This window comes from Dendrobates tinctorius, unplaced genomic scaffold (assembly GCF_039654945.1).
Source record: "Dendrobates tinctorius isolate UK_male_01 unplaced genomic scaffold, ASM3965494v1 ptg000008l, whole genome shotgun sequence".
Taxonomy (NCBI): Eukaryota; Metazoa; Chordata; class Amphibia; order Anura; family Dendrobatidae; genus Dendrobates; species Dendrobates tinctorius.
The window spans coordinates 70,762,656-70,789,516 of record NW_027361676.1 but is presented as its reverse complement, the minus strand read 5'-3'; the positions used below and the strand labels follow the sequence as shown (position 1 = coordinate 70,789,516).

General features: G+C 45.5%; 2 protein-coding genes across 6 annotated transcripts in view; one reads left to right on the top strand and one right to left on the bottom strand.

Annotated features, from left to right (window-relative positions):
* PRIMPOL (primase and DNA directed polymerase) overlaps window positions 1-2,939 on the bottom strand; it is a 192,628-nt gene extending 189,689 nt beyond the window's left edge. Inside the window, exon 1 of one of the 4 annotated variants that reach the window (XM_073578332.1) lies at window positions 2,826-2,939. Coding sequence is in view for 1 of the 4 variants with exons in the window: in XM_073578350.1 (XP_073434451.1) it covers window positions 2,235-2,264 (30 nt within the window). In the remaining 3 variants the exon portion in view is untranslated. The other 3 variants (XM_073578318.1, XM_073578350.1, XM_073578326.1) reach the window with 3 other exon arrangements.
* The window catches only part of CASP3 (caspase 3), a 66,804-nt gene continuing 42,442 nt past the window's right edge, over window positions 2,500-26,861 (top strand). The window contains exon 1 of one of the 2 annotated variants that reach the window (XM_073578380.1): window positions 2,500-2,681. The gene's annotated coding sequence lies outside the window, so the exon portion shown is untranslated. Of the gene's footprint in view, window positions 2,682-3,052; window positions 3,191-26,861 lie in introns of those variants that run through there. The other variant, XM_073578386.1, reaches the window with a different exon arrangement.

Below are 26,861 nucleotides of genomic sequence, written 5' to 3'. Positions count from 1 at the left end.
TGAATGGAGACACAGGAGTGGATTCAGAGCAGAGATTGGAAAAGCTGGTCTGTAAAGACGCGCCGCATGTCCGATTACGCAGGTTTGCCACCTGCATCTTTGCACGCATAATGGAGATGGATTTCACAAAATCCCCTCCACTATGTGATAACATCTGGAAACTGTGGCTGTCCGCAGCAAATACTGAACGTGGAAACATACCCTTAGGCTGTGTGCCCACGTAGCGATTTTTAAGCGTTTTTGCCGCGATTTTCGGTGCGAAAACTTTTAAAAATCGTGTACAGAACGCACCCCATGCATTCCTATGGCATTCCGCACATGCTGTGCTAATGCTGCGCTTTTTTCCGTGGCGGAATCGCATCGCGGAAAAAAAAAATCGCAGGATGCTCATTCTTTTGTGCGGAATCGCAAAGAATTGCCGCGATTCCGCACCCATAGGGATGCATGAGAATCGCTTACTTCCCGCATGTGGCTATGCCCACCATGCGGGAAGTTAAGCGTCTCATGTGCGGTTGGTACCCACGGTGTGGAGGAGAGGAGACTGTCCTCCAGGCCCTGGGTACCATACCCCTGTAAAAAAAAATAAATAAAAAATCAGGGTATATTTACCTTCCGGTGTCCCGCGCTGCATTCCCGGCCTAAGCGTTCCCAGTAATGCCTTGCGGCAAGGCCCTGTAATGACGTGGTCTCGCGAGATCGCTATAGCAACGCGAGACTACGTCATCACAGGTCTCGCAAGGCATTACTGGGAACGCTGTGGCCCGGGAATGCAGCGCGGGACGACGGAAGGTAAATATACACCGATTTTTTTAATTTTTTTTAGAATTTTAACATTCTATCTTTTACTATTGATGTCGCATAGGCGGCCTCAATTGTAAAAACCTGGTCACACTTGTCAAACAGTATGTTTGACGAGTGTGACCAACCTGTCAATCACTTTCCAAGCGATGCTTCAAATCGCTTGGAAAGTGCTTGAATATCGCACACGAAAATCGCGATCATAATCACGGTAAAATCGCACGTTTTTTTCCGCGCGATTTCTGGGAAGGAGTCCGGTTTTTAGTGAGCGTTTTAAAACGCTATGTGGGCACAGAGCAATGCATGTAACCTGGCAACATGTCTCCAAATATTTAGTTTTAAGAATTAGAACCTTATCCAGCACCGATCACAGCGCTTACCAACGCACAAAGGACCTGTACAAACAATAATAATATGGGTCAGAAATACAAGCGAGGAGTGCGGCCGTGGGCACAGGAGCTTATACAGTACTCTGAGGGCCTGGCACCGCTATAAGGCTATGTGCACACGTTGCGGATTGGGCTGCGGATTTTGAAAAATCCGCAGGTCAAAAGATCTGCGGATTAGCCTGCGGTTTCACACCTCTACAATGTTAAAGGTGTGAAACCGCTGCGGATTCGGCACAAACAATTGACATGCTGCGGATTGTAACCAGCAGCAAATCCTCGTGGAAAAATCCGCACCATGTGCACAGCGGATTTTAAAAGCCATAGGCTAACATGGTACTGTACCATGTCAGCAGAACTGCTGCGGATCCACAGGGCCAAATCTGCTGCGGATCCGCAGCAGAATCCGCAACGTGTGCACACAGCCTAACGCAGGCTGTACTGCTTCACTAGGTGCCTGTACAGCGGTATAATGAGGCGCTGGCTTTACAGTCAGGGACAAGAATGACAGTGGGAAAAGTAGGACTATTTGCAAGAAGAGCTGATTTTTTGTTTTGGCCAGAATGAGGCAGCTTTGAGGCGAGCAGAGACCAGTGAGCCAGATCACTAGAGCAGCCGGACTGCCCAACGCATAGCGCTATCGCATTATGAGCTCCCACTAGCGCAGATGCTTCATGTGTGCCAGCAGTGACAGACCCTCGGACGATGCAGACCGCGTCCAAGGGTCCGTCACAGCATGACGGCACATTGATAACGCATGCTGATTTTGCCGCGTTATGGCAGTCTATGACTGCGTTACATCACGTTATGCCGCAGTGTAACGCAGTCCATCTAACGGACTGCCATAACGCAATCTGAACCCAGCGGGTGTCAGGGCAGGCGACTTACTTTATATTTAGCACCACTCTCGCTATATAGGGGCAGGTCCAGATATTAATGAGTGCACAGCAATATGGGAGCCTGAGACAACACCGCTGTGCGCCGGCATCCCTGCTCACTGACCCGCCAGCACAGCCCACACCCGGCGCAGCCTGTACATAACGCACTCACTTCTCCGCCGCACTTATGCCATGACGTCATCACCAGAATCAGCGCCACACCAGATCTGCCCAGCAGCCGCTCCAAGTTCCCGCCACTAGCGGATAACGTGATTGGTCAGTTTATCGACATTCCCAGCCTATCAATGTTGTCAGTGGAGCAGCCATCTCCTCACGTGATACTAGAAGCTTAGAAACAAAGGCGCAATCTTTGCTAGCGTCAGAGATTGGCTGAGAGCTCATGACGTCACTAGTTGCCTGGCGCTGTACGGACAAGAGAGAGATCCGCGGTTACCGCGGCCCAAAAGTAGTAAATGCTGAGCCGGGGAGGTGTTGTTGTTATGTGAAATCCCAGCCAATAGGAAGCGTCTTCCTGGTGAAGCCACGCCCACGTTGACTAAACAGTTAAGCGCAGCTCTGACAGAGACACAAAGATAAGAAAAAGCAGCGAGGAGCGGAGGTAAGAGGGGGCTGCTGTGTGCGGCCAGGAGGCGGGCTGCAGGGCCACAGAGGCTGGCTAGTGTGAGGAGCGGCAGGGAACTGTCCTGCAGCTGCTATTCCCAGGCGTGTAGGGCAGCCTGGGACTTGTAGTTCTGTAACTTACCACAGGGATCTTCAAGTTGGGGTGAAACTATAAGTCACGTCCCTTCAGGCATGCTGAGAGTTGTAGTTCTTTGAGCGTTGATATAAGTCTAGCTTCTGTTATCTAGCTGGAAACAACGCGTAACTCCCAGCATATTTCGAAGCGGCTGTGCATGGTGGGAGTTGTAGTTTTGCGACATCTGGAGAGCCAGAAATTGCAGTCCTGCGCTCTGGCGCTTTCCGGCTCTCGTGTATGTGGGGTTCTTGTTCTTTTCTTGAGGCTTCCTGAGACTTGTAGTTCTCCTGTTATTTGGCCAGTACTGGTATCCGTATGTAGTGTTAGCCCGTGGTCCATGCTGAGACTTGTAGTTCACCACCAGATATGTGGTAAGTGCTGCTATCAGTATGTAGTGTTAGCCCGTAGTCCAGCTGAGACTTGTAGTTCATCAGATATGTGGTAACTTAGTACTGGTATCCGTATGTAGTGTTAGCCCATGGTCCATGCTGAGACTTGTAGTTCTCCAGTTATTAGAAGTACATGTGCTCCTTTCCCCATGTAGCGGTAGGATCGTAGTCTGGATACAATATACCAGCGGGCAGGGGTAAGGCATAGGAGGTTGGGCACATGTTGTGGGGCATGGCTGAGTCTGCGGAGGCGCACAGTGTTATGCCTTACCAGAGGCAGAGCTAAGGGGCAACCAGGGCATTTTCCATAGGTGCAGAATACCTGGGCAGCGCCAACACACCACTCTGTTTCAGCCAGGGTGATTAGATGGCTAGGGCAGCAGACTGACCCTGTGCCCGGCTACGTGTGGTGCTGTAAGTCACTTGTTTACCACTCCGAGGGTCATCTGGGGTAATGGGGAGGGCGCTGCCAGCTGTGTGCTGCTGTAGTGGTGAGCAAGGCGCTGCCCTCCCTGTTCTTGCTTCTCTTTGTGTCTGTGCAGTCTCGGGATTCGTGTTTCCATCCCGCTGTTTACATGGTGATGACTCACTATGAAGAGGAAAGCTATTATGAGCACTTACTAATGGCAGATTGCACAGATCCCGATTGTCCTACATTATGCATCATCTTAGGGTCCCGTTACACATAGCGACGCTCCAGCGATCCCGACACCGATACGACCCGGTAAGGATCGCTGAAGCGTCGCTACATGGTCACTAGTAAGCTGTCAAACAGGCAGATCTACTCACCGACGCAGCAGTGATATGGCGATCCGTATAACGACCTCGGCGGTCATTGGGACCTTGTCATACAGCAGCTATTCTGACGACTCAGACCTCGACAGGCGTGCTTCAGTGTTGCCTTTTCCATGCCCCTCTGCTCCGATTGGTGGCCACTACTTGGCGAACACTGTGGTTTGCTTCAGCATCCCTGTCTGAGTCGCTAGTGCGCTATTTATTCGTGGATCCACAGACACGGGGACATGCGATTATTATAACTGTACATGTTAAATGTTATGACTGCATATAATTGATAGCTGACCTATAAAAGGAAACGCTACAAAAATCCTAATTTGAGACCACCAATCGGAGCTGAGGGAGCGTTGAAAAGACAAAGCAAAATCACGCCTGCGTCCCTGAGTTCTGAGTCGCCAACGAGGTCGCTCGTCGTTATGGCATCAAACACAGCGATGCGTGCTGGCCAGTGGGACACCAACGATCAAGAAATCGCAGCGGGGGGCCGGTCGCCGCTATGTGTCACACATTGCGAGGTCGCTGTTGTGTCACAAAACCTGTGACGTTTCAGCGATCTCGCTATGTGTGAAGTACCCCTAAGTGCGGATGAGGCAGGAAGGAAGATTGGCTTTATTTTACTTATTTTTGGGCTCTAAAAAGATCCCATGCCCAAATAATTGGAATAAGAGAAACCCCGAGGCTGGATTTCTGTAAGATATTTTTACTGTGATTTTAACACACTTCTTTACATGAGGAAATATCCCTAACATGTGTCTTATGATAGTGAGTTACAGTAAAAACGGCACCATCAAAACCTGCATCACAGAACGTCAGCATTTTATAAAGGGAACCTGACGACTGATACATACCAGACGTTGGCTACAGGATCCCAGCCATGTTTCTGAAAAGCAGAGAAAAAATGTAGTTTAAAAGATGCCACGGAATGAACCGCACAGGAGACTACTCGGACAGTCAGGTTCCTGGCGAACTGTTCCCGCCCGCTGCCTGAAAGTGATAGATCCCTCCCTATACCAGCAATCAGACAGAGACCTATCAATCCAAGGCAGTGGCCAGGTTGAAGCTGCCATGTACCCACTTGTCCGACTAGTCTCCTGTACGTCTTGGTCCGCGGCAGCTTATAATCTGTTGTTCTCTGACGCACAATATGGCAATACCCTATGGAAAGAGCGTGATGGTAACACTCACCTGGTGGTGGTGACAGGCACAACTCCTATGTAAGTATGAAGAAATAGCTGCTGCTGCCCCATGACTAGTGGATAAATCTTACAGGAGATATTGTACCCAGTTGGATAAACACATAGGTGGGCTGCTAGAGTGAATCTATTATTCATATAACACCAAAAGGGGCCAAAAAATCCCACAATAAACGCCCACAGAAAAGCAAAAGAATCAAACAAGCACCAAAATGAAAAAAACTTTAAAAAAAGGGCTAAAAAATATAATTTATTGTTGAAACCATTTAAAATATACAAAATAATATATACGGTATATTTACCTTGTAATGTCTTCACATTCTGTTACGTCCAGATGTGTCCGGGTCCCAGAATTCCAAGCTGGGGAAGTTCACCGACCGCCATATTGGGACACCCAAGTGATGGGTGTCTCAATATGGAAACTGCTGATTGTCTCAGCCTGTTCACCTCTCTGCAAGGAGACTCAGACCGATTTTTCATACGTTTAGTATGACTCTGGACTAAGGCCACATGCACACACATTCAGTATTTGGTAAGTTATACCCCAGTATTTGTAAGCCAAAACCAGTAGTGGGTGAAAAATGCAGAAGTGGTGCAAATTCTATTAGGCTGGAGTCACACACAACGATTAAAAAATCAGTCCGATTTTTACTGACCGAAATTGCACAAAGGTTTCTTGACCAGGGATCCGTCTATCATCCGAATTTCCTGTGATGATGCGATTTTTAATCGCATCTAAGCATCCGTTTGACATCCGTCTGGCGAGATTTTCTCGCAGGCTTGCAAAATGGACATACTCTGCGTTCCAAATTATTATGCAAATTGGATTTAAGTGTCATAAAGATGTAATTTTTTGTTTTTCAAATAAACTCATAGATGGTATTGTGTATCAGGGCTCTTTGGATCACTGAAATCAATCTCAAATTCCTGTGATAATTAGTTTACCAGGTGAGCCCAATTAAAGGAAAACTACTTAAGAATGATGTTCCACATTATTAAGCAGGGCACAGGTTTCAAGGAATTTAGGAAAGAAAAAGGACCTCTCTGCTGCTGAAAAGCATCAAATAGTGCAATGCCTTGGTCAAGAGATGAAAACATTAGTTATTTCCCAAAAATTTAAAAGTGACCATCGTACTGTTAAGAGATTTGTGGTTGATTCTGAGCACAGACATGTTTGTGCTGATAAAGGCAGAATGAGGAAGGTTTCTGCCAGGCAAGTTCATCGGATTAAGAGAGCAGCTGCTAAAAAGCCATTACAAACCAGCAAACAGATATTTAAAGCTACTGGTGCCTCTGGAGTCCCTCGAACCTCATGGTCTAGGATCCTTCAAAGGCTTGCTGTGGTGCATAAACCTACTATTCGGACACCCCTAAAAAGTGTTCACAAGCAGAAATTGTAGCAGTGGGTCCAGACATACATGAAGACTATTTTTCATGCAGTCCTGTTTACTGATGAGTGTCGAGCAACCCTGGATGGTCCAGATGGATGGTTGGTGGATGGCCACTATGTCCCAACAAGGCTGCGACTTCAGCAAGGAGGAGGAGGAGGAGTCATGTTTTGGGCCGGAATCATGGGGAAACAGCTGATGGGGCCCTTTAAGGTTCCTGAAGGTGTGAAAATGACCTCTGCAAAGTACTGTATATAGAGTTTCTGACTGACAGCTGTCTTCCATGGTATAAAAAGCAGAAATGTGCCTTCAGGAGCAAAATCCTCTTCATGCATGACAATGCACCATCTCATGCTGCAAAGAATACCTCTGAGTCATTGACTGCTATAGGCATAAAAGGAGATAAACTCATGGTGTGGCCACCATCTTCCCCTGACCTCAACCCTGTAGAGAACCTTTGGAGTATCATCAAGCAAAAGATCTATGAGGGAGGCAGTTCACATCAAAACAGAAACTCTGGGAGGCTATTCCGACTTCATGCAAAGAAATCCAAGCAGAAACTCTCCAAAAACTCCCAAGTTCAATGGATGCAAGAATTGTGAAGGTGGTGTCACAGAAGGGTTCCTATGATAGCATGTAACTTGGCCTGTTAGGATGTTTTGGCATTAAATAGCTTTTTTGTTCAGTGACATTGACCTCCTAATGCTGCAAATTCCACAAATGAACATTTTCAGTTCTTTAACCCCTTCACCCCCAAGGGTGGTTTGCACGTTCATGACCGGGCCAATTTTTACAATTCTGACCACTGTACCTTTATGAGGTCATAACTCTGGAACACTTCCATTGATCCTGGTGATTCTGACATTGTTTTCTCGTGACATATTGTACTTCATGTTAGTGGTAAAATTTCATTCAAATAACTTGCGTTTATTTGTGAGAAAAACGGAAATTTGGCGAAAATTTTGAAAATTTCGCAATTTTCCAACTTTGAATTTTTATGCTCTTAAATCACAGAGATACGGCACACAAAAAACTTGATAACTAACATTTCCAACATGTTTACTTTACATCAGCACAATTTTGGAACCAAAATTTTTTTTTGTTAGGAAGTTATAAGGGTTAAAAGTTGACCAGCGATTTCTCATTTTTACAACACCATTTTATTTTTAGGACCACATCACATTTGAATCCACTTTGAGGGGTCTATATGATAGAAAATACCCAAAAGTGACACCATTATAAAAACTGCACCCCTTAAGGTGCTCAAAACCACATTCAAGAAGTTTATTAACGCTTTAGGTGCGTCACAGGAATTTTTTTTGAATATTTAAAAAAAAAAAATGAACATCTAACTTTTTTTCATAAAAAAAATACTTCAGGTTCAATTTTTTTTATTTTACCAAGGGTAACAGGAGAAATTGGACTGCAAAGGTTATTGTGCAATTTGTCCTGAGTACGCTGATACCTGATATGTGGGGGGGAACGACTGTTTCGGCGCATGGCAGAGCTCAGAAGGGAAGGAGCGCCGTTTGACTTTTTCAATGCAAAATTGGCTGGAATTCAGATTGGACGCCATGTCACGTTTGGAGAGTCCCTGATGTACCTAAACAGTGGAAACCCCCTACAAGTGACCCCATTTTGGAAACTAGACCCCCCCAAGGAACTTATCTAGCTATGTGGTGAGAACTTTGAACCCACAAGGGCTTTACAGAAGTTTATAACGTACAGCGGTACAATTAACAAATCATATTTTTTCCACAAAAATGATCTTTTCACCCTCAATTCTTATTTTTCCAAGGGTAACAGTACACTAAAAGTTATTGTGCAATTTGTCCTGAGTACGCGGATACCCCACATGTGGGGGTAAACCATTATTTGGGAGCATGGCAGAGCTCGGAAGGGAAGCAGCGCCATTTGACGTTTTTGGCTGGAATTGAGATCGGACACCATGTCGCGATTGGAAAACCCCTGATGTACCTAAACAGTGGAACCCCCCCACAAATGACACCATTTTGTAAACTAGACCCCCCAAGGAACTTATCTAGATGTGTGGTAAGCACTTTGACCCCCCCCAGTGCTTCACAGAAGTTTATAACGCCCGGGCGTGAAAATAAAAAATTCGTATTTTTTCCACAAACATGATCTTTTAGTCACCATTTTTTTATTTTCCCAAGGGTACCAGGAGAAATTGGACCCCAAAAGTTGTTGTCCAATTTGTCCTGAGTATGCTGATACCCCATATGTGGGAGAAAACTACTGTATGGGCACACGTCGGGGCTCGGAAGGGAAGTAGTGACGTTTTGGAATGCGGACTTTGATGGAATGGTCTGCGGGTGTCATGTTGCCTTTGGAGAGCCCCTAATGTACCTAAACAGTGGAAACCCCCCACAAATGACCCCATTTTGAAAACTAGACCCACTAAGGAACTTATCTAGATGTGAGGTAAGCACTTTGAACCCCCAAGGGCTTCACAGAAATTTATAATGCCAGGGCATGAAAATAAAAAAATCGTATTTTTTCCACAAACATGATCAATTAGTCCCCAATTTTTTTATTTTCCCAAGGGTAACAGGAGAAATTGGACCCCCAAAAGTTGTTGTCCAATTTGGCCTGAGTACGCTGACACCCCATATGTGGGAGAAAACTACTCTATGGACACATGTCGGGGCTCGGAAGGGAAGCAGTGACGTTTTGGAATGCAGACTTTGATGGAATGGTCTGCGGGTGTCATGTGCGTTTGGAGAGCCCCTGATGTACCTAAACTATTCAAACTCCCCACAAGTGACCCCATTTTGGACACTAGACCCCCCCACGGAACTTATCTAGATGTGTGGTGAGCACTTTGAACCCCCATGTGCTTCACAGAAGTTTATAACACTCGGACGTGAAAATAAAAAAATCATTTTTTTCCACAAAAATGATATTTTTGCCCCCTATTTTTTATTTTCCTAAGGGTAACAGGAGAAATTGGACCCCAAAAATTGTTTTGCAATTTGTCCTGAGTAGGCTGATACCCTACATGTGGGGGTAAAACACTGTTTGGGCACATGGCAGAGCTTGGAAGAGAAGGAGCACCATTTGACTTTTTCAACTCAGAATTGGCTGGAATTGAGATCAGACGCCATGTTGCATTTGGAGAGCCCCTGATGTGCTCAAACAGTGGAAACCCCCAATTCTAACTCCAACCCGAACCCCAACACACCCCTAACCCTAATCTCAGCCCTAGCCCTAACTCTACCCTAACCCTTACCCTAATGGAAAAATGGAAATAAATACTTTTTTTATTTTATTATTTTTCCCTAACTAAGGGGGTGATAACGGGGGGTTTGAGTTACTATTTATGGCGGTTTATATATTTGGCAGCTGTCGCACGCTAAAAGACGCTTTTTATTGTAAAAATAGTTTTTGCATCACCACATATTGAGAGCTATAATTTTTCCGTATTTTGACACACCGAGTCATGTGAGGTCTTATTTTTTGCGGGATGAGTTGACGTTTTTATTGGTACCATTTTCGGGCACGTGACATTTTTTGATCGCTTTTTATTCCGATTTTTGGGACGCAGAATGAACAAAAACCAGCGTTTCATGAATTTCTTTTGGGGGGGTGCGTGTACACCGTTCCGCGTGCGGTAAAATTGATAAAGTGCTTTTATTCTTCGCGTCGGTACGGTTACAGCGATACCTCATTTAGGTCGTTTTTTTATGTTTTGTCGGTTTTATGCAATGAAAACTATTTTATATAAAAAAATAATTATTTTTGCATCGCTTTATTCTGCGAGCTATAACGTCTTTATTTTTTCGCTGATTATGCTGTATGGCAGCTCGTTTTTTGCGGGACAAGATGACGTTTTCAGCGGTACCATGGATATTTATATGCGTCTTTTTGATCGCGCGTTATTACACTTTTTGTTTGGCGGTATGATAATAAATCATTATTTTTTGCTTCGTTTTTTATTTTTTAAGGGGTTCGCTAAAGGGGTTAACTAATGGAACAGTTTTATAGGGCGGGTCGTTACGGACGCGGCGATACCTAATATGTGTACTTTTATTGTTTTGCTTTTTTTTTATTTACAAAAAATGAATTTATTGGGGAATATTTTTTTTTTTTTCTAATTTATTTGGCGATTTTTTTTTTTTTTTTTTTTTTTTTTTTTTTTTTTTTTTTAACTTTATTAAATAGTCCCAGGTGGAACATCACAGATCACTGTGACAGATCAGCAATCTGTCACAGGCAGTACAGAAGGCTTCCTCATGCCTGCGCTTTGCAGGCACTGAGAGCCAGCTTCCTGCAGGCCCCCGAAGGCCCCCGTCGCCATCTTGGATTCGGGGGCCTTCAGGAAAGGAGCCCCCCGCAGCAGCGCTGCACATTGCGCTGCTGTGGGGGGATCAGGGAAGTGATAGACTGGACTATCGAGCGTTGCACGGCACTCATCGGTGAACAAAACAGTTTGGAAGTCAGTCTTCATGTATCGTTTGGCCCACTGGAGCCGTTTCTGCTTGTGTGCAGTGGATAGAGGTGATCGACAGGATGGCTTACGCACAGCTGCAAACCTCTGAAGGACCCTGCATCTTGTTGTTCGGGGGACGTTGGAGCTGCTGCTATGACAAGGCATTTTTGCAGCTGCTCTTTTAACCTGACGCAATTGCCTGTTGGAAAGAGTCCTCAATTTTTCCTTATCAGCACGCACACGTGTGTGCTGGGAATCGGCTACATACTTCTTGATAGTGCGATGATCACGATGAAGTGTATTGGCAATGTTGATTGTAGTCATGCCTTGACCTAAATACTCCACAATTTGTTGCTTCTCAGCAGCCGACACATCCTTTTTCTTTCCCATTTTGGCAAAAAATGTAGGCTGCTTAATAATGTGGAACAGCCTTCTTAAGTAGTCTTGCCGTTATTTGGACACACCTGCCAAAATCTGCAATTGCTTTCAGTGATATAAAGAGCCCTGATACATCACCATCAATGAGTTTAAATGACAAACAAAAAAATTCTAACCTTATCACTCCTAAACTCTTTTTGCATAATAATTTGGAACACAGTGTATGTGTGTGTGTATGTGTGTGTGTGTGTATATATATATATATATATATATATATATATATATATATATATATATATATATATTCTTTCGTTTCTTTATTTAACCTGTCTGTGTGATTTTACTGTATTACTAAATGTATTGCTGACTTTTTTGTAAAGGACATCGAGTGCGATTTTTATCGCAAGTCACACATCTGGTCCGTTTGTAATCCGATTTTTTTTTTTTTCTCGCACTCAGACTTGCATTGGCGAGTCCGATCCGAAAATCGGTGACAATTGCAGCATGCTGTTATTGTCTCGGTCCGAGGAAACGTTCCGAAAAAAAATCGGATGATGGGAGCTGCCCCATAGAATAACATTGGGACGAATGCAATGCAATATTTTTTTTTTTTTTTTTTTTAATCGCATTGCATTCGTCCGATTTATTTGCTAGTGTGACTCCAGCCTTATGCTTTTCCTCTGACCGTTCCACTCCTAGTTTTGGCTTACAAATACTGGGGTAAAAAACTCAACAAATAATCAATGTGTGCACATGGCCTAAGAGAACAAATACCTTTCTTAACCCCTTCTCCACCTGGCCATTTTTCGTTTTTGCATTTGTTTTTTGCTCTCCTTCTTCCCAGAGCCATAACTTTTTTTTTTTCCGTCAATATGGCCATGTGAGGGCTTGTTTTGCCCGCCAAGCTAATACTTGTATTGATTCCATTGTGGTATAGATACATTGATTTGATAGCTCGTTATTGCATTTTAATGCAATGTTGCGGCTACCAAAAAAACTTAATTCTGGCTTTTGACTTTTTTTCTCGTTACGCCGTTTACTGGATTCTTTTAGTATATTGATCAGGTGATTCTGAACGCTACGATACCAAATATGTGTGTTTTTTAATTTTTATTTTGAATGAGGGGGTGATTTAAACCTTTTTATATTTTATTAATATTTTTAAATTTTATTTTTTTTACTTTACAGTTGCTTCCATAGTTTCTATAGGAGACTAGAAGTTGCGACCATCCGATCGCCTGTGCTACATACAGCAAGGCTTCAGCCCTGCTCTGTGTAGCAGAAATGTTCACTTGCTATGAATGCAGACCGCTGGGCGGCGCTCACAGCTATCCAGCAATGATTTCCGCTATCTGAAAAAGTGGCCTGCATAGGGGTCTCCTGCAGACCCTGGGTTGTCATGGCAACCCATCGACTGTTGAAATCAGCTGACGTGTGTCGGAAAATATGTGGGCTCGGTGTCGGAGCCCATATCAAAGGGGAGACCCAACATGCGCTGTACATGTACGGCGCTTGTTGTGCAGGGGGTTAAGGGATCCTGGAAAACCTTGGGTGGAGGTCTGAAGCTATCTGTAGCAGCAACCTGCACAGCTTGGTAATTTAATGATCTGGTTAGACCAGTTTGAAATGCAGCTTTGGTACAAAGGTATATAGAGATAAGGTATTCGATTCCATTAATGTGAGGGGCTGCTGCTTTCCTGGCCGATGCGTATGTCGATTTCGGTTAAATTGGCAGTCAGATCGGCAGTCTTCTCCAAAGCAGAAAGTAGAACCCGGTCCCACCCTTTGATGGACGTAGCAGGCCACTTTTTCAGATAGCGGAAATTTGTCTTTGTCAGCACTCCGCATAAAGGGAGTGGAAAACTACAGGGCAAATTTTTCAGCCGGACCCAGTTAAAATAGAGCAAATGGGTACTAAAGCATTTCATATTCTACCAACTTGTTGAAATGTGGGGCCTTCAAGTTAGATCTTTTTGCCAACTGCCAGAACAAAAGGGTAAAAATGTTTTTTGTATTAAAGATCCCACGGGGAACCCTCAGACTCTGGATGCATTCATGATTTTGTGGGATCGCAGTCTGGCCCAAGCCTTTCCCTCGGTTATCTTGATCCCTACTGTGCTAAGAAAAATCAGAGCGACAGAGCAAGAGTAATTTTTGATTATCCTCTCCTAGCCAAGAAGGACATGGCTTTCCTGGCTGAGGGTGATGTCTATCACCGACCACTGAGTGCTCCTATAGATTCTGGATCTTCTCTCCCAGGGCGGGGAGAGAAGCGGTATGTCATCCTCAGGCAACAAATTTACACTTGATACCTTGGAATTTGAAAGGACACTCCAGAGGGACAGAGGTTTTACTCCTAATTTGATTTCTATGCTAGTCCAGAGTAGAAAGGCTGTCACAACCAGAGCTTATGGGAAAACTTGGAAGAAGTTCCTGTCCACCTCAGGGGCCAAAATACAGGAGGGGTACCAATTAGCCTTATCCAATTCTCCATTTGAGCCTTAGGATTCCACATCCCTTAAGATTTTATCTCTTAAAACAGCTCTTCTAGTGGCATTAAAGGGAACCTGTCACCCCTCCCCCCCCGCAGGCGTTTTTAAGTAAAAGAGCCACCTTATGCAGCACTAATGCTGCATTCTGTCAAGGTGGCTCTTTTATTTAGCTTCCCTTCGACCGCCAAAATAATCGTTTTTAAAATTGGTCAGACATACCTGATATTTGTCAGGGAGGGCAGGGCTTTCGCCCCTGGACACAGACGCCTCACCTACGTCAGTCATGTCCAGCTTTTGAATTTGGCACCGCCTCCTCAGCGTTCATTTCTTTTTCTCGTGCCTGCTGCACCTCTGCCCTGCTTAGCTCTGCCCCTACTGGTTACATGGTGCTGACATCATCACAGGTCCTGCTGGCACCACTGCTTGCTGAGCTCCGCCCCTACTGGTCACATGGTGCTGACTTCATCACAGGCCCTTCTGGCACCACTGCTTGCTGAGCTCTGCCCCTACTGGTCACATGGTGCTGACGTCATCACAGGCCCTGCTGGCACCTCTGCTTGCTGAGCTCCGCCCCTACTGGTCACATGGTGCTGACGTCATCACTGGTCCTGCTGCACCACTGAAAGAATATTACAGCGCAGGTGTGAGAAAAAGAAATGAATGCTGAGGAGGCGGCGCCAATTTCTCTAGCAACCTTCCACGACAGCATAGGAGGTTGTCTCCACGCCCTAATGGGGGACAGGAAGTACGAGAGATTAAAAGGTCCCACCCTCCTCCCTCTCACCAGTGTCTTTCCTGTCACCCATGGGGCATGGAGAGGTTCGGTATGCTGTGTGGCCGGCTGCTGCAGCGTACCTAGTATCCTAAGCCGGGCAGTGGTGGTCGGTGGCGCTGCCTCCCCTCCTCCAGACTGCTCCCGTCTTCTTAGAATTCGGGACCATTCCTGGCCCACCCGCGCTCTCCCAGGGGGAGTAAAGCGGGCCAGTGATCCCCGACCGGAGGCCTCCCGCAGCTCTCCGGTCTCTCCTCCTCCTGCTGTGCGATGACCCGGAAGTGACGTCACGCGCGGTCACTTCCGGGGTATGTATGGCGGCCCCCATTCAGCTGCCGACGCGTGGAGCTCGCCAGCACCCGCTGTGCCTGCTCCAGGACCCAGGGAGGAGGAGGGGGTAAAATGAAAAACTGCGCTGAGGGCGGGGTTAACCCCTTATTAACCCACCGGAAGACGCCGACAGGTAAGACTAAATCCCCTGTCAGCATGGACGATTCTTCCTGCCCTGCGTCTGCAGAGCCCAGCGCTGCCACAGTGAGTGTTACCTGGGGTGGGTCCTAGTGGTGCGGTCCTGGGATAGAGGTCCTCAAAATGCTTCTCTCCCTCTTTTTTATAGGGAGAAAAGTCTGCCCACAAAAGCACCAATACCTCCAGCAAGTCAGCCAAATGTGCCATATGCAGTTCAAAACTTCCCTCAAATTGGGTGAAAAAACTGTGTCAGGCTTGCACGGACAGCGTGGTCAGGGCTGAGCACCCGTCACTAATTGACGAAATCCGCAGCCTGGTTACTCATCAGGTCCAGACCTCTCTGGCTGCCCGGTCTCCCCCACCTCCTCCTCCTCCGTTTGTAGGCTCCCCATCCCCAAAAAAACGGAAAATACAAATAGAGGACTCGGAATCCGAATCAGAGAGGTCATATAATTCGGGCTCGGAGTTGGGAACAACCGGGAACTTCTAAATCAGCCGGAACTAGGAGATACCTCCTTTCTACGGAATATGTGGAGGAGCTGGTCAGTGCTGTGCGGGCCACCATGGGCCTAGAGGACAAACCAGTTACTCAGTCAGCACAGGACCGCATGTTCGGAGGATTTGAGGGACCCAGACAAACAGGTTTCCCAGTTCATAAGAGCATAGTAGACATGATCTCTCAGGAATGGGAGTACCCAGAGAAGCGCTACTCAGCCCCGTCGGAGCTCAGGCATAGATTCCCCCTGGAAGGAGAGGAGTTTAATTGGGACATCCCGAAGGTTGATGTCCAGGTGGTGAGAGTGGTTGAAAAAAAACGGTCCTTCCATTTGATGACGTGTCCCAGCTTAGAGACCCGATGGACCGTAAGGCAGAAAGCCTCCTAAGAAAAGCCTGGGAAACGCCTTCTCCCTAAAATCAGGAATAGCGTCCACATGTGTCTCTAGGTCTCTCTTCCAATGGATAGAGGAACTAGAGAGTCATATTTCCCGGGGAACCTCAAGAGGTGACCTCCTTAACTCCCTTCCCATACTACAGAGAGCTACAGGCTTCTTGGCCGATGCATCAGTGGAGATGATCAGCACCTCTGCCAGAGCCATGGTCCAGTCCAATTCTGCAAGACGGGCCCTTTGGCTTAAAACGTGGAGCGGGGATGTGACTTCTAAGGTTAAACTCTGCTCCTTACCCTTCAAGGGTGAACATGTCTTTGGCCCGGCCTTAGATGAAATTCTTGAAAAGGCCACAGATAAGAAGAAGGTGCTTCCTGAGCAGAGGACCACAAAAAAGCGGCTTTTTCGAGCCCCCCAGAATCAGCCATCCCAGCCGAGAGGCAAGGGAAAGACGGGAAGATGGAGTTATGCTAAGGGTAGAGGCAGGAACATCCTGGTCCCCCAGCAGCAGCAACAGCCACAAGAAAAACAATGACTCTACCCCGGTGGGGGGAAGGCTTTCGAGGTTTATTCTCTCTTGGCAGATGATTTCCAACAGCCCCTGGGTTCTCAGTGTGATCAGGGAGGACCTGCTGCTAGAACTCTAATCCTTCCCTCCGCAGGGTATAAGCGTTACCTCCCTACCACCTCGGGAGTCCCCAGCACTAAAAACTGGCATCCAGCTCCTGCTCCAATCAAACGCCACCTCTCCGGTCCCTGTGGAGGAACGGGGAAGAAGGCATTATTTCAGACTGTTCCTAGTGAGAAAACCCACAGGAGAGGCAAGAATAATAATAAATCTGAAGGGCCTCAACCGACACATCGTATATCACAGATTCAAGATGGAGTCTGTGAAATCCGCCATTCCTCTGATAGGGCCGTCTCACTTCATGGCAACCATAGACTTAAAGGATGCCTATTTTCACATCCCCATACATCCTCACAGGAGGTATCTGAGGTTTGCGATCCGCCAGGGTTCAGAAGTCAGGCACTATCAGTACAACGTGCTTCCCTTTGGAATATCCTCTGCCCCTCGAGTATTTTCCAAGGTTATGGCAGAAGCTGTGTCCCACATCAGAGGGCAGGGCATATGCATTGTGCCCTACCTGGACGACCTGCTGATAATAGGAGCCTCCTACCAGATTCTGGAAAGCCAGGTGACTCAAACCCTGAGTATTCTTCAATCATTGGAGTGGATCCCGAATATAAAAAAAAGTCACAGATCCAGCCCTCCCTGGAGATAAATTTCTTAGGAGTCCTCCTAGATTCAAGACAACAAATGACCTTCCTCCCAGAGGAACATCAGAGGTCCATAATATCAAGGATCTCAGCTTTTAGGGAACAAATGTCCCCAACCCTCAGGTCAGCCATGTCTATACAAGGGTCAATGACCTCCTGCATCCAGTCAGTGCCTTGGGCACATGCCCACTCCAGTCCCACATCTTGGGGAGCTGGAACGGGGATCATACCTGCCTGAACAAAAGAGTCCAGACCCCAGGAAAGGTGAAAGCTTCACTAGTATGGTGGATAGACCGCAAGAATCTGTGCAAGGGAATCAACTGGTCCCAGATTCCCCTGGTCACGGTAACATAAGATGCCAGCAAAAAAGGCTGGGGAGCTGTGGTGTCCCGACAACCATTCCAGGGGTTGTGGAGCCAGAAAATGAGTGCAAAATCCTCAAACTTCAGGGAGCTGAAGGCCGTGGAGGAAGCTCTTCTGGCAGCAAGACACCTAGTCCAGGGCCATCATATCAGAGTCTATTCGGACAATGTAGCAACAGTGGCCCATCTCAGACACCAAGGCGGCACGAGATCCAGCAGCCTAGAGGGCCTTTCTGGTCGAATATTTTGCTGGGCCGAAAGACACCTCCGTTCTCTAACGGCAGTCCACCTAAAGGGTACCTCCAATCTTCAAGCAGATTTCTTTAGCAGAAAATGCATCCAGCCTGGAAAGTGGAGCGTAAACCAAAGAGTCTTTCAGAGGCTGGTCAACAGGTGGGGTCTTCCAGAGGTGGATCTACTGGCCTCAAGAGAAAATGCCCGAGTGAGAAACTACTTCTCCCTGAACCCCAGAGACAGATCCCTGGGGGTAGATGCCTTCGCCCACAGGTGGAGATTTCGTCTGGCGTATGCATTCCCACCAGTTCCAATCCTTGCCGCAACCCTGAGGAAAATCCGGGAGGATCGGACCCAAACCATTCTAGTAGCCCCGCTATGGCCAAAGAGGAGCTGGTACTCTCTAATTATGGAGCTACAGGTAGACGGGCCATTCCTCCTACCTCTGGAAGACGACCTTCTCTTGCAGGGCCCTCTACATCACCCAAACCTCCGGGGAATGAAGTTAGCGGCCTGGTTACTGAGACCCAGATCCTGAGGGCCAGGGGGCTATCAGAAGCAGTAATAAAAACCCTCCAGAAATCTCGGAAACCGGTCACCATTGCTATTTATAACAAAATATGGAAAAAGTTTTCCCCATGGTGTCTGCCAGATTTGCCTGACCCAGAAAACCCTAACATTTCCCGTATCCTGGATTTCCTACAGAGGGGGCTTGAGCTAGGTCTAAAACACAGCACGCTTAAAGTTCAGATATCAGCATTAAGTTCCATGTTCGACTGTGACTTGGCTAACCACAGGTGGATAAAAAGATTCCTCACATCAGCCACTAGGCTACATCCAAAAAGGCTAGTCACCATTCCACCTTGGGACTTGAATGTGGTACTTACGGGACTCACTCAATCACCCTTTGAGCCCCTGCCATCCTGTACTTCTTAGCTGCTCTCCTGTAAAGTGGCCTTCCTTATGGCGATAACCTCGGCAAGGCGAATAGGAGAGCTCCAAGCTCTCTCAATCAGGGATCCCTACCTAACCATTAAGGGCGATTCCATAGTTCTTTCCCTTGATCCATCGTTCCTACCAAAGGTTGTGTCTGATTTCCATAGATCACAGGAAATCATTCTTCCCTCGTTTTGTCAAAACCCAGCGAACCCTAAGGAAAAGGTGTTTCATACGCTGGACGTGAGGCGCATAATTCTCTACTACTTAGAGTGTACCAAACCCTTTAGAATTGATCACAACCTATTTATCCATACTTCTGGTCCAAACAAGGGAAAGAAGGTAGCAAAAAACACCATTGCCAATTGGATTAAGAAAGCCATCTCCGAAGCATACCTGGCGCAGAACATCGCTCCCCCTACGGGGATCAAAGCACATTCAACACGATCTACCTCTGCTTCATGGGCTGAGAGGGCAGGCGCATCTTCGGAGCAGGTTTGTAAGGCAGCAACCTGGTCCTCCTTACATACTTTCACTAAACACTACAGATTGGACCTTGTGTCCAACAGGGATCTAGTCTTTGGCCGAAAAGTTCTTCAGGCCGTCGTCCCCCCCCCCTAGTGCAGTATAGGTTGTTATGCCTCCTATGCTGTCGTGGAAGGTTGCTAGAGAAAATAGAATTAAAAACGCCTGCGGGGGGTGACAGCTTCCCTTTAACATCAGCTCACAGGGTGAGCGATATTCAGGCCCTGTCTGTATGTCCCCCACTTTACTGAAATTTTAGAATCTAGGCCTTATCTGGTTTAAGAATCACCTGATCTACCTAAGGTAGCATCACATTTCCATAGATCCCTGGAAGTAGTCCTCCCATCCTCCTGCTCCAACCCCAAAAATACCAGGGAAGAAAATCTTCATACATTAGACGTAAGAAGGTGTCTCGTTCAGTATCTATCGGCCACTCGGGGTTGTAGCAAGGAAAGGTCTCTATTTCTATGTTTTTTCAGGGGCTTATAAAAGGGCTTAAGGCCTCAAAAGGCACATTGGCAAGATGGATAAGGAAGGCAATCTCGCTAGTCTACTCGTCGATTGGGAATGTCATCCCAGAGGAATTGATGGCTCACTCTATGAGAGTGGTGGCAACCTCCTGGGTGGAGAAATCAGATGTTTCCATAGAGCAAATCTGTAAGGCTGCAACATTGTCATCTCCCTCTACTTTTTACAAACCCTATCGGTTGGATCTAGCCTCTTCACTTTTGGGAGAAGGGTTCAATAGAGCATGCCACTACTTGCGGCGTTATTTCAGCATTTTTAACCCATTGAAAGTAATGTGTAGTGAAAAAAAACTCTAAAAATCCCCAAACAAAAATGCAGGTATCAGGATTTGCAGCGTTTTTTGTGCCAAAACCTGATTAAGTAGAATAGAATATTTTTTTTTTCTTTTGCATTTATAGGTTCTTTGTTTTCCTGCACATTCAACAAACTGCAGACAAAAAGCAGGTTTTGCTGGCTTTTTTTGCTGTTTTTCTCAGGATCCCAGAGTTCATCTTTGCTTCCTCCATCAACAATGCAAAGTATAGGGCCACTAGTGCAAGACATATGTGAAGCCATAAAACATTTTTTTGGGGAAAAAAGGGCAATTTAATTAAATTTAGTTTAAAAAGTTTTCACTGTCTTAATCTGTAGTGGGTATTCTGAACAAGAAGGCTCATATGAGTTCATGAAAAATACACAATTGCAAATGAAAATACTGGGTGCGTTGAGTTGGTCAGACATAGTTTACCGAAGACATTGGCAGTGTATTGAATAGGAAGGGCATTGTTTAGTTTCACACAGTCTTCAGGCATTGTTTACTTTAACACAGTGGTCAGGCAGGCTTAGGGGTACTTCACACCAAGCGAGATCGCTGATGCGTCACAGATCTTGTGACGCATCAGTGATCTCACCAGCGATCTCGCTGTGTGTGGCACGCATCAGCGATCGCCCCCCCCTGCCGGGTATCGCTGATCGTGCAGGAACGTCCTGGGCCATTTTTTGATCGTTGGTCTCCTGCTGGCCAGCACGCATCGTGTGGCAGCGGGAGACCAACGATCAGCGAGCTCCCAGCGCTGTAAGCAGACTCTGGGAGCTGGTATCCAGGGTAAATAGCGGGTAACTAAGCGCGCGCGTCGCTTAGTTACCCGCTGTGTACCCTGAATACCAGCGTGCTCGCGCTGGGAACTGGTATCCAAGGTAAAATTTGAAAAGCTCAAATTCAGATCTGTTCAGCCTGTGGTCTAAAAGTGTAGAGTCTATATTTTCCAAATAAAATGGAAAAAAATAAGGTTTAATGACTCGTCCTTATCCTAAACTAGGCAAATCATTAGATAAATCTATAGCGGAAACAGTGAAACATTTTTACAATGGTGATGGAAGTGAGCCGAATTATACATGGCAAGAAAGACTGTGGGTCTATGAAAGTGAACGGTAAGAGAACTCATGTCCATAAGAGGCTAGTTCTTGCCAAATTAAGAGACCTATGATTTTTTTTTTGTTTGTTTGTTTTTATTCAACTTCTGTAATCTAAGAATTGTGTTCTGGCTGGTGGTAGTGGTGCACACTCAGTATGCGTATGTACCGCACACCTGAATACAAAGCTTATGATTGAAGGAGGTAAGGTGAAAGATATTCAGATTGGCAAGTCCAACCTTTGCGATTACAAAGTAGGTGTGTGAAATAATGTGTCCATTACAGTACATTATGCCCAGCTCATGCTTCTGGAGAGATGCACTCGTAACTTAGGTGGGCTCTCCTCACTACAGAAATGCCAAACATCTATGCTATATGTGGTTTAGGTACACTGTAGGACTCAGAAGGGAGGGGGTGCATTTGGATTTGGGATCACAGTATTGCTGAATTTCTTTTGAGGGGCGAGGAGTCGTTTAGCTTTTCCAGAGCCTTTGTGCTACTAATAACATGGTAGCCCCCTATATTTCCATTGACAGATGATGGATTTTTTTTTTTTTTTGTGGATTGAGTTGAAGCTTTTGTTAGGAACATTTTGCATAACATATATAATTTTTTTTTTTATTTAAATATTTAATTTTTTTTTTTTTTTTTTTTAATACTTTGTCCCACTATAGGACTATTATTTTTGCAGGGTGATCGCTTGTATAGCATGGGGATGCAGCAGTATCCCTATACTATGCAAACTGTCAGCGCTGCACTGCCAGACAAAGTCGCTGATCATGATCTAGCAACTTTGCTAGCTCTGGTGACCTGGCTGTTGTCATGAAGACATCGGGTCACCATGGCAACAATCGGGACACCACATGATGTCACAGGGTCTTTGAGCCAAGGGCAGAGGGACTGTCATCGCGCGTGCAAAATCACAGGGACGTATCCATTCGCCCCAGGTCACAGGGATATATGGATACGTCTAAGGTGGGAAAGGGTTTAGTCAGTATAACAGCACAAATCTGACACTGTCTGTAGGTTACTGAGCACAATCCTGCTGACAAGTTCGCTTTAACACATCCAGTCTGTACACAGACAGACCATTGGATGTGTAATGTTCTCTTTCCCCAGTAGTAGCACTGCAGGAAACTGAGCACTTGTTATTAGATTCTTCCCCCACTGAGTTAAGCAGCACAGTACTCTGTGATTAGCGATAGTCTGGGGATTGTTATTCACTCATGCGCTATAAGATCACTATTGTGTAATGTGTCGCACCTTACTAAATATGCCTTCAGGGCAGGGTTATATACAAGGTGTAGTCACAAGGGCTGACTGTGTCTGCTAATTGCAGGGAAGTCACTTAACCCCTTAATGAGCGCCAATACATGTCTTAACTGACCTGAGATATAAGAGAATAGCATCCCCGTACAGGTGACAATTCAACAGCTGTTGGCCATTCACTATAGCTGACAACTTGCTGCATCAGCCACGATCAGTGTTGGCACTGTCCATACCTGTTTAACACCTTAGATGCTGCTGTCAATAGTGACTATATCATATAAATGTTTAAGGGTATGTTTACACGTTGCAGATTAGCATGCAAAATTTTCTGCACAGAATTCGCATCTCTTGGCAGAAAACACAGGTGAAAACACTTGTGGATTTCATGCGGAATTTATGCAGATTTCTTGCGAATTGTAATGGGTTTTTGCAGTGCAGATTTGTTAGGTGGTAGTGGAAATGAATGTGTTCTGTGAATTAGAGAACGAGAACATTGCCACATTTGCGGATCTGCAACAAGAATTGACATGCTGTAGGGGGGGAAAAACGCTGCAAATATGCGTGGATTTTTCCGCAGTATGTGCACAGCAATTCTTGATTTACCATTCACTAACATTGGCTGTGCACTACACTGTGGATTTGATGCAATTCCGCATGTCCAAAAATGCTGCAGATCCGCGTCAAAATCTGCAACGTGTGCACATGACCTAAAAGAGTGTGGCTTCTCCCTCTTTATCCCCATCGGCACCCTGAGATCATGAGTGGTCCTGATGTTTACCATGGCAATTTGTGAGCAAATAGCGGCCTTAAAGTCTCCTGGCTACAGCGGCCTGTTGAAAAGTCAGCAACATTTAGGGTGTGTGCACATGGTGCGGATTTGCCTCTGCAGATCCGCAAGCAGAGTACAGTACAATGTTATCCAATGGCTTTTAAAAATCGCAGTGCACATGCTGCGGTTTTTTCAGCACGTATTTGCTGCTGTTTTAAATCCGCAGCATGTCGATTCTGTCTGCGGATTCCGCAGTGGTTTGACATCTGCAGGTAAACCGCAGGTCATTTACCTGCGTATTTACCGAAAAATCTGCGCAGAAAAATCAGCAGCTGAATCCGCACTGTGTGCACTCACCCTTAGGAATGACCACCTATCATGCCACTTTATTAATTCCTGAAAAGCACCTGAAGGAATAATAAGCTACCTGACAGCAGTTTTCAATATGTCAGGGGGGGCCTGTTTTTAAAATGTTATCAATTTGGGGGTTTTCCAATATGTAGGACACCTAAAGTCACTTCAATCCTGAATAGGTGCCTAAAAAAATAATTTTGTAAATTTCCATGAAAAAATGAAAAACTACTGCTACATTTTAAACCTCCTAAAATGCAAATAAAATAGAACGACGTTTTACAAATGGTGGTGATGTAAAGCAGGCATGAGGGAAATGTTATTTATCTGAATTAAAGGAAAACTCATTCAAAGTTTGAAAATTGCTAATTTTTTTACATTTTTGTCAAATTTCTGATTTTTTTTTTTTATAAGTAAACACAAAACATATCAACCTAAATTTACCATTATCATAAAGTATAATGTGTCAAAAAAAAAAAAACTCGCAAAATCACAGGGATTTGTCAAAGCGTTCCAGAGTTATTACCACATAAAGTGACACTGGTCAGATTTTTAAAATTTGGCTGTCACCAAGGGGGTTAAATAGTTAATGTCATGTGTACTACTGAAACACCCACCCTCTTGCTTATAAAGCTTGTATTATGTGATAATTTCTATTATTTCTTCATGGCTTGGACTTTGCTTTCCCAAAGTATTTTCATAAAATGTGGCATAGTATCTCAGTCACTTTCTCTTTCTGTGACTGGCTATTTAGTAACGCACTTTCAGTTGTGGGCCCTTCTTGCATTTTATTATCTACCAGAGAAGAGTGACCAACTTTGCTGACCCTGGTTTCAGCGGCCACATCTGTACTTTATGGTGCCCATGTGGCGTTGTTCAGGCTTACTACTGAAGTGAAGGTGTAGCAAGTCTGCTTGCAGGGCTCCTGCCTGGCGGTCACAGAATACTGATGAGTCCTGCAAATCTATTTGCTCCCCTGTATGATCAACCCCTTGTTGGATCACATGAGGTCACAGAATACTGATGGGTCCTGCAAATCTATTTGCTACCCTTTATGATCAACCCCTTGTTGGATCACATGAGTCTTACTGTAAATATTTTAACACCGTTCAGTCCCAGAAATATGTAGTGCTCCTGCATTACATACAGCACATATGTGCCGAGACTCGAGAGATCACATGCAATGCCGTAGTGGTGTTCCTTCTACCTGGTTCATGTACAAGGGCACATGAATGTGGTGGTGTTTGTGGGACTTGTTTTTCCAGTGTCACAACCTGCTTTGTCATAGTTGTGGTCACTCTTCATATACACACAGTCCATCTTCTAAAAGCTTTTCTGTTGTCTGAATGCACTCGGGTATAATGCTCTATTGTAATATACCATGTTATAGAAGTTTGAGAAGGGATTACTGCTTGCTGGGTGTGGATAGAAAAAAAGGCATCTTGGAAGTTAGGGTAAGTGCACACGTTGCGGATTGTGCTGCGGATTTGGCAAAATCCGCAGGTAAATCTGCAGGTCAAAAGACCTGTGTTTTATCTGCGGATTAGCCTGTCGTTTTGCCCTGCGGTTTGACACCTGTACAATGGAGCAGGAGTAAAACCGCTGCGGATTCCGCACAAAGAAGTGACATGCTGCGGATTTGAAACCGCAGCAAATCCGTGCGGAAAAATCCGCAGCATGTGCACTGCAGTTTTCATTTTCCATAGAAAATAAAGGTACTGTACAACGCAGCAGAAACTGCTGCGGATCCGCAGGACCAAATTCGCAGCGGATCCGCAGCAGAATCTGCAGTGTGTGCACATACCCTTAGTGTACCTCTCACATATATCAATATCTGCCCAGTTTGAGGCTTTAGACGAGTATTAGTCTATAAGGCTACTTTCCCATGATGAGCTTTTGGTAAGTTTTTGATCTTGCAGATTTTATGCACCTTTTCTGCACCCAAATGGTAAAATGGGTCTCTTGCATTTTTTTTTCACAAATAAAGTGTTAAAAACTTGCCAAAAACTCATGGTGGGGAACGTAGCCCAACAGTGTGTGGGAAAGGCAAAACAGAGCGGCTGAATCAAGCGATTCCTTGCTAAAACCTCATGTAATTGCCATGCCAGCTGTCAAAGCCACTTGGCCTTACCCTGTAAATGACCAATTGAGTCGACGCTTGTTTGATTTAATTTTACGTGTGAGAGTGATTGTTAGGGCGTGGTGGGGTTGTAGCATCATTAATCCCCCCCATATGGTTTCATTATTGAAGTGAACACTTCCCGTTTACACCAGAGGATGTGCTACTGAGCAATTTTTTATCTGCTCCCCCAAAAAGATGCTGTTTGATCACTGATTAATTCAGGATTTGGATCACATTCTGCAGCTGTGTTTTAAGGAGCTCATGAAGGAATGAATCCCAAAGTTAAGTTTATTAAAGTCACGGGAGACCTCAAATCTCCAAGTTTGCAAGTAGGATCTGTTTTATTTATAAATCCAGTAGACTTTCAACCAGTTATAGATGTCTATGATACACTTGATTTTTTTTTTTTTTTTTTTTTTTTAGATCATGTTACCCCGACCCAGCAACCAGGTCTACTTGCCTGACATAATGTTTATGCCTATGGGGAAGTAAGCTCTGGTGACTATACCCGGGGATGTCACAACTTCCCGCTCGCTGTGCCAAGCTGTTCAGAGCACTCGCTGCTGAGACTACAGCAGTGGGGACCGAGGATAGGTGGCTAATTATATTTTTTCTACATGTGGGGCTCATTATCCTGTACAGAGGACTAAGTTGGGCCATTATACTGTGTGGGGGACTGTGTGGGGATCACAGTTGGAGCATCATACTGTGTTTGGGTCACCATACTTTGCTGGGAGAGGGGGGCTACAGTAGGGTCCTCATATTGTGCGTGAAGTGTACTGTGGAGAATTTCACTTCTGTGATTGGGGAAACTTTTGTTTTGACGTCATACCTTATTACTTGTATTATTTATTAACCCCTTAATGACTGCCAATATGCCTTTGAACGGCGGCAGCTAAGGGGTCCTATTTCTCGGCGCTGAGAAATAAGCGTGTAGCGCCCCCCAGTGTCCATAAATCTCCGGGGTGGGTCTCAGCTACCGGGGGTAGCTGAGACCACTAAGCACATGATTTGGGTCATTTTTTACCGTCCCCAGTTTCGTGATCTCCGTTATTCACCGAATA